This window comes from Pygoscelis adeliae, unplaced genomic scaffold (assembly GCF_000699105.1).
Source record: "Pygoscelis adeliae isolate BGI_AS28 unplaced genomic scaffold, ASM69910v1 Scaffold135, whole genome shotgun sequence".
Classification (NCBI taxonomy): Eukaryota; Metazoa; Chordata; class Aves; order Sphenisciformes; family Spheniscidae; genus Pygoscelis; species Pygoscelis adeliae.
Window position 1 is genome coordinate 2,219,997 of NW_008824908.1, and position 11,481 is coordinate 2,231,477.

At 44.7% G+C, this 11,481-nt stretch overlaps 1 protein-coding gene across 1 annotated transcript in view; it reads left to right on the plus strand.

Moving 5' to 3' along the window:
* Nucleotides 1-2,175: 2,175 nt before the first annotated feature.
* GLIPR2 (GLI pathogenesis-related 2) overlaps nt 2,176-11,481 on the plus strand; it is a 26,841-nt gene continuing 17,535 nt past the window's right edge. Inside the window, exon 1 of the mRNA XM_009324917.1 lies at nt 2,176-2,339. Within this exon, the coding sequence (XP_009323192.1) occupies nt 2,327-2,339 (13 nt within the window). The 5' untranslated portion in view covers nt 2,176-2,326. The remainder of the gene's footprint in view (nt 2,340-11,481) is intronic.

Below are 11,481 nucleotides of genomic sequence, written 5' to 3' on the forward strand. Positions count from 1 at the left end.
TTTTGCCAGGTCAGAGAAACCCTCCTTTCCAAGTTATGATTGCACAGGATGTTGTGAAAATGGCACGCAGGTGTCTCTGGTCACTTTTATCACAGAATCATAGAATAGTTTGGGTTGGAAGGGACCTCTAAAGGTCATCTAGTCCAACCCCCCTGCTGTGGGCAGGGACATCCTCAACTCGATCAGGTTGCTCAGAGCCCCGTCCAACCTGACCTTGAATGTTTCCAGGGATGGGGCATCCACCACCTCTCTGGGCAACCTGTGCCAGTGCCTCACCACCCTCAGCGTAAAAAATTTCTTCCTTATATCTAGTCTGAATCTACCCCCCTTTAGTTTAAAGCCATTCCCCCTTGTCCTGTCGCAACAGGCCCTGCTAAAAAGTTTGCCGCCATCTTTTTTATAAGCCCCCTTGAAGTACTGATAGGCTGCAATAAAGCCTCCCCGAAGCCTTCTCTTCTCCAGGCTGAACAACCCCAACTCTCTCAGCCTTTCTTCACAGGAGAGGTGTTCCATCCCCCTGAGAATTTTCGTAGCCCTCTTGATGCTGTTTTCTTAGTAGCAGTCCAGTTCCCGAGGGGATGTTGTTTTATAATGCAGCTGAATATTATAAAGATCTAAAAGATAAACAGTATAAAATACCACAATCAACTATGAGGATATAAATGAATATTTCAAATACCAGAGACTCCCAACTATGCAAATTTAAATTCCCTTCTACTCCTTGTCACGGCCATGGGGTGGCACGGGGTATTGCTGAGCATTGATGTATGTCCTAGGAGCAGCACAACCCAGTATTTCCAGTTTAGCAGAGCATTTTTAGAGGCTAGGCTTCACAGACTGGCCCATGGTTTGTTCACTCCTGCAAGCAAATACAACAGCGGCTTTCACCTCCAGTTAAAGGGTTCTGATAGTACCAGCTCCAGCTCTCCACCCTGCTCCTCAGCCAACTACTGCCACTCGCGGCAGAGGGAGTGGGAAGAGATTTCCTTCTGCACCTTCTCTGACCTCTTCCTCCTCCTCTGCTGCCTGCCTTGCTACCAGCGAAAGGAAGCGTCAGGCAGCTGTGAAGATGAGGGTGATCTCACACCCTGCGGTTCCCTCCTCTGGGTGGTGATCGGTTGCCCCCCTACCTCTTCCTAGTGATCCCATCAGCTATTAGATAGTGACACCCCCTCGGCCTGTGTTTCAGCCTTGCCAGTGAAGCAACCTCAGGAGGAGCAGTGTGTTGGTGAAGGGATGTTGTCTTTCCCCACTTGCTGCTGCTACTTGTTTAAAAAGGAAAAAAAAACCCTACATCTTTTTATTTCTGAGTTTTCTTTTCTTTTCTCGTCGTGGAGCTCAGCTCCAGAGGTAGATAAAGGATAATTGAAACCTGCTGAGCCAGCAGGCTTGGCACAAAACCAAGTAGAACCTCGAAATTTTGAAAGGCGTTGTAAAAAACTGGGAAGCATTAACCTCAGGTGATTTTTCTGTGATGATGAAAAGATGAAAGTTGGAAACACGTAACTGAATTTTTGTTTGGAGAGATGTAGCACTTCTGAAGTTAAATCAAAGTATCCTGTTTGCCGTAATTGAAGTAGTTAATATTTGCCAGATTAGTTTGAGGTATTTCGATGTAGCGTGAAGATAAGAGTGGCACAGTGTGCTTGCGCAGATAAAATGAGGCATACGCACATCCAACTCTTTTTACAGAAACACACCATCAGCACGGTGCCTGTTTAACCTGTAAAATCTTATGCTGCATTTTACTAATACCTTCTACAGTCTATGTGGTAACAGTGGATAAAGTGATTTATTTTAGACGTAAAACGTAGTTATACTTCCAACTGTCTTATCACTTGCCTGTTTCAGCTTTATGTACGATAACTGGGTAAAACTTTAACAAGTATTTAGCTGTATGAATTAACCTCATGATTATGCCCACTGTGGCAGCAGAATTATTTGTCAGCAGAATTTCTTTTCACAGCCTCCTCTTATCAGAAGACAGACGTGATTACTAAGCTAAACTGGTATGTGAAACCATATGGTGTTTTGGAGCTGCTTGGTTACTGTGGAGGATAAATAGCTCCTGACCCTAAACAGGATCTTTTTAAGAAAAAAAAAGCGGTGTCCCTATGCCTTATAAGGCATGGGCAGGCTTACTCCAGTGCTGAAGAAGGGGCGGTAACGGGTTCATGCTGCTGAGTTTTCTCGGGCAGCGGTCGCAGGCGACTGGAGAAGTTGTGCTGAAATTGCAAACACTTTTTCTCTGGCACTTAGCAGCGAAACTCGGTGAAGAGAGGAGGCAGCAGGTGGAATTAATAAAAACCCAAACCGCCGCTTGATCATGGGAAAATCAGGTGAGCAAAAGCTTTCGTGCAGTTGGCTGTGTGCTCTTACAAGGTCCGTGCCTGGTTTTGTGCTTGGAAAGCATTGCTAAAGCGTTAGTGGCTTTCCGCGGAGAAAGCTGCTTTCATTTGTGCTTGGTACAGCCTGGGAGGAGCTTCTCTCTGTCACAGGGAGAAGCTTTTGAAAAAAAGCAAGAAAAACGACCCCCCCCCCAACCTGAACAATGTAGAGGTAGTTGTATTATAGATGGTTTACATTTTGTAACTGATAATAGCTTTGCTTTGCTGTATGAAATAATCATAAGCCTATAGCTTTAAAATTGTCTTGTGTCTAGCTGTCTGACAAAACTTAACCTGTGTTGCAGATAGGCAGCAGGATGCTTTGAGCGGGGAAGCTTTTTATCAGCCTTCCTGTTGGGAGGATTTAGATTTAAGATATGTTTAACGTTTAACCAAGGATAGCCTTGCTCAGTCTCTCCCCAGCTGTGCAGATACTTGTGAAGCCTCTCTCTGCTGCTGGCTGTGTTGTTGGTCCTTTCCGCACCGCCGCCGGCTGTCTGCATGCCCTGTTCTGACAGTCTCGGCTGGGGGAGACTCCTCCGAAGCTGCCAAGGAGCTGGAGACCTTCAGAAGAGAGAGCTCATGCCCAGGGCTTTCTCCGTCTTTGTCCTGTTAGAGTCATGAGTGAAAATCTGTGCCAATCTTCTGAAACGGCTGCGAAACTGGATGGTTTATTTTTGTTCTTGTGGTTAGGATGTTATTTCTGTGACAAATCAGAGCCTAGCGGCGTATCGTCTGTCTGTCCTGTGCATAAACAGCACGTATGGGACACGCTCAGCAAAACCTAGTACTTGATTCACCCAAAACTATAGGCCTCTTCCAGAGAAACTTGAGGAAAATCTTTGTGCGGGTAACACTTTAATGGGCCTCAGCATGGGTGTGTTGAGTTTTTTTCCTTTTTCTTCTTTTAAAGGTCAGCACCCTAGATGAGATCAGAGCTGTCTGCAGATGTGACTGTAAAGGGCTTTACTGGTGTGACACCCAGTCCAGGCGAAGCACCGTATAGCTGCCAGTGGGTGGTTTTGGCCCCCTGTCCTGGAAGCTGCATGGGTTTTTCAAGTGGATTGGGATTTAGTAAATAACCTTACAACAATTTAAATAACCGTAGTCGCTCAGAAGTATCAAGTTCAGCACTTTCTTGCTACTAGCATAAAAAGTGCAAATACCAGAAAAGTCTAGCGGCTGTACATTACCTTAGCAAAGTTAGCTGGGCAAAAGCAGTAGAGGTGTTCCAGTGTGCACCTCCCAGTCCCAAAACGATGAAAATCTCCACTTGTTTTAATATATGCAAATTGCTAATACAGTCACAAGGCAATTACTGCCTTTGTTATTTCCTGCACATTTAGTACTGCACCTTTGTTGGTTCTTCCAAGCTTAGGAGCAACGACAGACCAGAAACTGCTTTTGCCAAGGCTTGGGTATTGGTTGCATCCTTAAGTAGTTATACAAATAGAGCTTGAGATCTAAGTACATGTTAAAAATATTTTGTCGCTTGTGTCATGCTTTTCAAATCAATGGTAAACTGGGTCCAGGTTACTGTCTTTGAGCTGCGTGCGGTATTTTTGGATAAATAGTAAAACTGAGATCCTGTCCTGACAGTTGCTTTACTGACTAAATCCCTTCTGCCCTTCCCACTGCACTGAAGTCTTTAAATTCCTGCCTGAGATCATTCAGTCTGGTTTGCCTTTGAATGGGTGAGAGCAGCTATTTTTTTAGAGTACCGCTTCCTCTGTGTTTTATGTAAAATACCTCGTGTTCTTGCTGTATTATTCTTGAGGACACAATGTGGTAGGTTTCTCTATACTAGGGTGTATGGAAATGTTAACAGGTTGGGATCTGTCTGACCTCCAGACTGCTTGCTCCTCTCCTGGGTCAGAAAGATTAAGGTTGAGATTACCTGCAAGTATAAATTTAAGGGTGCTCTAACTTATGTAAAGTGGAGCCACTATTTTAGAATAAATGTCTTTAGTTTCTTTAACTTTTTATCTCCGGTAAATCTATCTTGAGGCCTAAGTATCCCCGGGCAAAGAAATCCTGCTGTTGAAAATCTCAGTTCTTTGATAAAAGCTCCCTAATAATGTGTTGTTACTAGCTGTTGGATTATATTTGAAGCAATGTTCATTGCAAGTATCAGAGCCGGAGACTCAGCATTGGTTTTGCTTCATTGAATAGAGCTGAGCGTTGGAAGACATCGGTACCTCTGACTCAGCTTTCTTCTTTGGAAGCTGCAGGCTGCTAAAACCGAACTCACACTGAAACTCCCTCATCAGGTTCAGAGAAATGCCTCCCACGACCATAACACCTGCAAATACTTAAGCCAAACATGGGGACCCCCTCTGCCCTCCCCCTGGTCTTCTCTTTTCGGACAGCATTTGGATTAGCAGGTGGTGCAGGCTCCCCTCCCCGCAGATCCCGCAGAGACCGAACCGAAAAGACCGGGGTAAGTATTTTCTGCAGGAAATGAGGCGATGGTGAGCTGGCTGCTCTTTGTTGCCCTGTTGCTAAGACTGCCGTGTCTGTCTGACCGTGTCTGTCTGACCCCCCTGCAGCTGTGCGCGGTCGGAGGCCGGGGTCCTGCGGCAGCCCTCGCCCCAGAGGGGATATCCATGCGAGCAGCTGCGGGCGATGCTAGGGGAAGCAGCTGGCTGCTAGCTCCACTCCTCCGCTCTGGAGCGCGGGGATTTCTCCTGCATGGTGGGAGTCTCCAAAAAGGGATGGTGGCAGAAAAAGGCTGCTAAGAGCCTAGCTTCTTCCGCTTCCCCTCCGGCACTGCCTGGTGGGGGGAAGGGAGCTCACCCCGCTCACTCCCTAAAAACCAGGCGGAGGTGACAGCAGGGGAATTGCCCTGTGACTTCTGGCTAGTGGGTGCAGGCACTATCGGGCAAAGACAAGGACGGGCTCAGTAAATATCTTTTTACAGTGTTCGGTTTTCTTTTCTTTTATTTCCCCTTCTGCAAATGTGGGTGGGACTCCCGAGAAAGGGCTGGGAGTTACCCACTGTGCTGCCTGTTGAGTCAGTACAAACATAAGAGCCAAGAAAGGGGTTTGACAAAAAGAAAAGAGATGGGAACCAAACACGGTGCAGTTTTCCATGCTGTTTTTAATCTTCCTTAGAAGCATGTGCCGGTTTTAACTCTTAAGATGCACCTTTGGAGCACAGTTTTCTGCGGAGCAAGCTACATCTTCAGCTGATCTGAAGTGCGAACTTGTACTCTAGCATCTCAGTAGGAGACAGCCGTAGCAGGTTGTGACAAAAGTACAAGTATACTAGAGAAGTGACCTGTTCACTTTCTGAGAAGCGTGATACTTGCAAGCTGCCAGAACGATAACGCATTTTGTGCTGGCTGGTTTTACAGGACCTGTGGGGAGAGAGGAAATGAGTTAGTCTGAACTGCTAGCAACCGAGCATTCATGTTTGGTAACAGTGGGGCATTTGCAGAACTCATCGTTAATACAAGTTACTGGCTGTTTCTCTTTACACCAGAACTGAGCTGGAGGTGTGGTGGGAAAAGGGCCTTTCAAAAACCAAGCTAATTCAATTAAAAACTGCACACTTCTCCAGTTTTTGTGTGTAGAAGACACTGATTACTTGGTTCAAGACCAATAAATGGCAAATAGAGAAAAATCTGCCAGGAAGATCTTGGCAAATAGTATTCTGGGCCCAACTTTTACCTGTCTGTTGAACCATCAGGGTTTCGGTGGGGGAGAGGAGGAGAATGCAGCAGCCATCCCGTGCAACAGTGGTTACTCCTGTTGACTGTTAGATTAGTAGCCTTAGCTCCTCATGCTCAAGACAGATAATACCAAAACAAGTATGAAGGGCTTACAAAGAATAAGATGGAATGTGATGGTCTGTAGTAACTGAGATACCTACCAAGGTTTCCCATGCCATAGAGTTGCACATCAAAAAACATTAGCTCTCCTTTCTGAATCCTCAAAAAAATCTTTCTCCAAACAAAAAAAGCAGGAAGAAAACTTTTATTACTGGAATTCAGTGAAAACATTCAAACCCTTTAGTTTTCTGTCAGTGGAATCGATAGTATCTATTTTATCTATCTTGTCTAGATTTGAATTTGCCTTAGTTGCTGCTCTATGTGCAAGAACAGAAAGTATGAGAAAATGAGTCTCTTGATTGTAACTGCTTTGTTGTTTATTACATATCTTAACAGACCAGAAGGCTATTTCAGATCGCTATTTTGGTAGAGGCCGCGCTGTTCTCCAAAAGATTAGCTGGAGCATATCTGTGTTATGTTTTTACAGGCAGATGTAAGCAAGTTCTGCCCAGTCTTTGAAGGTCTGAACAGCAGCTCTGCCAGAGCTGGGCTGGGTGGCTCTGCAGAGGAGGGCGAGGTGAGGCCAAGCGGGTGGCCAACCACTCTGTGCAAGCAGGTATGAGGAGATGGTAGTAGTCTGAGGTGTTGCGGAGGAAGACAATATGGGCCTGTTTAAGGCCACCACAAATGTTAATTAATATCATTTAATGTTGACTGAGCTGAGTTACCAGAGCAAATCTCGGCTTTGAACAGAAATCACGTGGGCTTTGCCTGGTTTCAGCTTTAAGCGTGATCGCTGCAGAGCTTCATGAAATGCTAAGTTAACTGTCCTTCTGAAGCTTTGCCATGCCACCGTTCTAGCTGTGGGGTTTGGGAGCCATCTTCTAATTTAGATTGTGAGGGCTGTCCCTGGATATACACCTGTGCATCACAAAGCTGAAACAGGGTTGCACATGTTGTTGAAGTCTCTATGCCCTGTTGTAGACACAGATACGGGGTGCAGGGGGGGTCTTTTCCATGAGACAGCTCTAATGATAGTTTGTGATAGGTGGGTGTTAAGAAGTTATTGAATACGTGCTTAATTATACCCTGCGTGTTTGTCACACTTGTAAATTCTGTGGGCCATTGGCACGTGTTGGGCACTTAATAAGCGATCCTCAAAAAGTGATTTGGGGTGAACTGTGTTAGGGTATAACCTGTTCTTGAATTTGCCCATATGAAGGCCCATTACTAAAACAGACCTCTCAGCTTAGAATTGCAGAATGGGTGAGGTGGGAGGGGACCTCTGGAGGTCATCTGGGCCAACCCCTCCCCGCTCAGGCAGGGCCGCCTAGAGCCGGTTGCCCAGGACCATGTCCAGACGGCTTTTGAATAGCTCCAAGGATGGAGACCCCACAACCCCTCTGGGCAACCTGTGCCATGCTTTGTCATCCTAACAATGAAAAAGTGTTTCCTGATGTTCAGACTTTGATAGTTCTTCTATAGCTTCTACAGGTCCACTGTATTGAGGACTTATGACCGTGAGGAGTATATTCCCCTGAACTGCTCCCATGGCAGGTCACAGGAGGGGATGTCCATGACACAGTGTTGTAGGTGTGGCACTGGCTTTCTGGAGAGATGTGAAGGGCTTCCCTTTGGAACTGCAGTCCCTGGGTGTAGGCATGCGTGTACATTCCTTGCATATACTGCAGTCTCTTTTTTTCTTTGGCTCCCAAGCACTGGGCCAGTGCATAAGCAACAGGAGCTGCGGAAGGAACACTGAAATCAAGAGGTTTAAAGATTTTGGGGTTTAGGTGGAATTTTACCTTCCAGGGGGTGGTGTGGGGGCAATATGCCCATTTGATCCTTTAAATAGATTATATTCAAACTAGATATAAGGAAGAAATTTTTTATGCTGAGGGTGGTGAAACACTGGCACAGGTTGCCCAGAGAGGTGGTGGATGCCCCATCCCTGGAAACATTGAAGGTCAGGTTGGACGGGGCTCTGAGCAACCTGATCGAGTTGAAGATGTCCCTGCCCATGGCAGGGGGGTTGGATTAGATGACCTTTAAAGGCCCCTTCCAACCCAACCCATTCTATGATTCTATGAAATAAAGACCATGTTTTTCCAGATTTTGAGTTATGAGAACTGGGGGTTAGCTTGTTGAGCAGGGGGATGAGAATGAGATGATGTAATTGAGAATAAATATGGATAGGGAAAGCTTCCTGTGTCTCCCTGCCTGGTCTGGGCTACTGTATAGGTGAGTTTACACTTCAGTGATCAAAAGAAATGTGCATGTCCGTACTTCCATGCCTCAGGGAGGTGCATAAATAAACATACTATGAGCATTGCCCCAGCTAGCTTGGATGTCCTTGGCAGAAAAGCAAGGAGTGAGGGTATTGCAGCTAATGAGATGAAAGCTAGTTCAGGTATGGCTGCCCCAAGCAATGGTAGAACCTAAATGGTAGAGGTACAAAATGGCAGAGCATATCCCAGGAGAAGTGGGATAGTTCTTCTACCTTTCTTCAGTTCTTCTTTGCAAAATGCTTTACTTTGCAAAGACTTGGGTTGGCACCCAACAGCTAACAGTGCTATGTAAAATGAACTTGGCACTGGGTACCAACAAGGTTCTCTCTGTTGCTGCCCTTAGAAGCACCACATCCACAGAGCCCAAGAATATGCAGCATCCAAAATATGAATAAGTGACCAGCAAAAATTACTCGTTAGACATGCAAATGACTTACAGAGGGCTTAGAAGAGTTGTTACTTGCTGAAGAGTATAGTATCATGCTGCTGTCACGCAAACATTGTTCTAAGGTGGAATGGCAACCTAATGGCTGAAGCTCAGATTTGTTAGTAGGGAAGTTCTGGTTTCTGCTGTTACTCATTAGTGAACACAATTGCACCTTATTTTCTTCATAAATAAGTGTAATTAGAAACTCTAAGCAGATATGATGTTGGGGAGGGAAGAAGAGAAGAAATGGAGAAGATTGCTTCACTTTCTCCTCCTGCATAGTGTGGTCAGTTCTAACACATGGAGGTTGCTTGGGGCTTGGTATTTTGAAGTGTGTGTGCCCTAGGAATTGTGTGGTGATTAGATTTAAGAATACAAGGCCTTACTAATGAGAGGATAGCCTTAGCCTTTTTAAAAGGGTTAGCAGCTTACTCATTAACAGTCTGCCAGGGTTGTCTGTGTGTGTGTGGCATGATTACAATATTTAGTTGTCCTCCATGGCAAAATAGGAATAAAAATAACGCTTTTGATTGTCTCTCATGCAAAGCCAACACTGGCTTCTCTAGATATGATGAGCAGTCAGTTCCAACCTTATGCAAGATGACCACTCCAGGGTAGTGACTACTTGTTGACAGGCTTGTTGGTCTGATTGTTTGGAGGAGAGAGGGGCTGCGAGCAGAGGACTTCTCCCCCCACCCTTGCCTCCAATGAAAGTGAGGACTTCGTTCTGTCAGTGCTCAAGACTGCTGATTAGTGTTGCTTTTTTTTTTTTTTAAATGCTTGTATCACAGAAGGCTCTGCTGCCTCTCGGAGCTGTGCAGTTTCCAGTTTACCAGGTGTTCCTTTTTAATCAGGGCAGTCGATTGCCTAACAGTTTATAAAAGGCCTTAAGTGAGGAAGTAATCAACACTGTCTATTATAGTAAGAATGGGATTTGCAATCAAATAGTGACATGACTAATGTCATTGAAACATTATTACACCAGTGGCTTCATATTCTCAGGCAATATGCCTCAAATTGGGTATGGGGGAAAATAGTGTGTTACATCATATGGCACAGGTCATGCAAGGTTATTAAGTTGCTGGTTTGCTGCAGAGGAAACCCAGATAATAAAATGAGTGGGGACTTTGTCTATCAGATTCAATTAACTCAGACATCTTACTGTTGTCCTGAAGCTCACCCCAGTGATAAGCAGGTGTGTAAGAAAAGTTCAGGCAAAACTGAATGCTGAAAGACATCAGAGAATCTCCTCCCTGAAGAGGGATCTCCTGAGCTGAAGGGAAAGCTATTTTGAGCAGCCTGATAAACACAAGAATGTTCCAGGAAACTACTCCCATTCAAACTCGTGTCTAATTATAACCCCCAATTCCTTTCATTCCTATAAGCAATACTTTCTCTTCTAACTTTTAGTAGGGTCATAGGATAATTCAGGTTGGAAGGGAAATAGTGTACCAACAATTATGATATCACCCATAAATCCCTATTGTATGGGATGGAGATGTTGCCCCTTTATTGAATTTTTGGTTCAAAGGTGTAAAAGAAGGCAAAGAAACCCCACCCAGGATATAATGCTTTCTGAATATAGTATCATTTTATCTTTCCTTCCCTCCAGGATGTAGATGTGATTTCATTTCTTCTGTGTGTTTCCAAGCAATCAGCCAGTTTTGTTATGGTACAGGGGAGTTTAGCACTGAAGGAAGTCAGTTTTTATGGCTGGAAGTGATTCACCAGTTGGAGCATCAGATCCGTGCTCCCATGGATGGGATTAGATGTTTAGGAATAGCGTTAAGGGCCAGTCTTTGAAGATGTTACTGTCCTAAATGGGGAGCAAGAAGGTGCAGTCAAATACGTGGAGAAAGACACATGGAATATTTGCTCCCTGTGGCACTGCAGAGGCCAGCCAGTACAAGACCATCCTGGAGTGTTTGTGACTTAAAACCGAAGTGCTGAGTCAAAATGCAGCAGAGGCATAACTGTCCTCTTAACATTTCTCATATCAGTTAAGTATCTGTCACTTCTCCATTGAAGGAACATTATTCTCAGAGTGTGAAAGATTCAGCTGGGGCTAGTTTCCAGGGAATTACACTTCAAGTGAGGATAAAGATTATTAATAAAGATTATTAATAATAAATATGTCAGGTCTCTTAGAAAGGTCTAGATGAAAACGTGGTCATTAGAAGCTGGGATGTCTTTCTCAGGAATTTTGTTTGTTTCCAGTCTGTTAATATACTTTGAGAACTTTGTCGAAATAGAGGCATCTTCAGTTATCTGGGACAGTAATAAAGGACTTCTTGATGTAATTACTTTGCAGTTCCCTGAAGCCTCTAATGAATTTTTTCACAGAGCTGTTGGGCATATTAAAAGTTGTATTTGCTGCATTCTCATTCCACGCCCAATTGCTGCTATCAGAGTAGGGTAGAGCAATTCTGCAGAGTCAAGGGAGACTGAAGGGATTTCAGTATTAAAGCAGAGCTATACTCACTGTTTAAACGGTTACCCAGTTACCTTCTTATGTGTTTTCTGTCCACTTTGCATTTGTGTCCTCTCCATGTTATTCTGGCGCTTGGCTTCTTTCTGCCTGGGTAACTAATGTTCCTCCCTGTGTT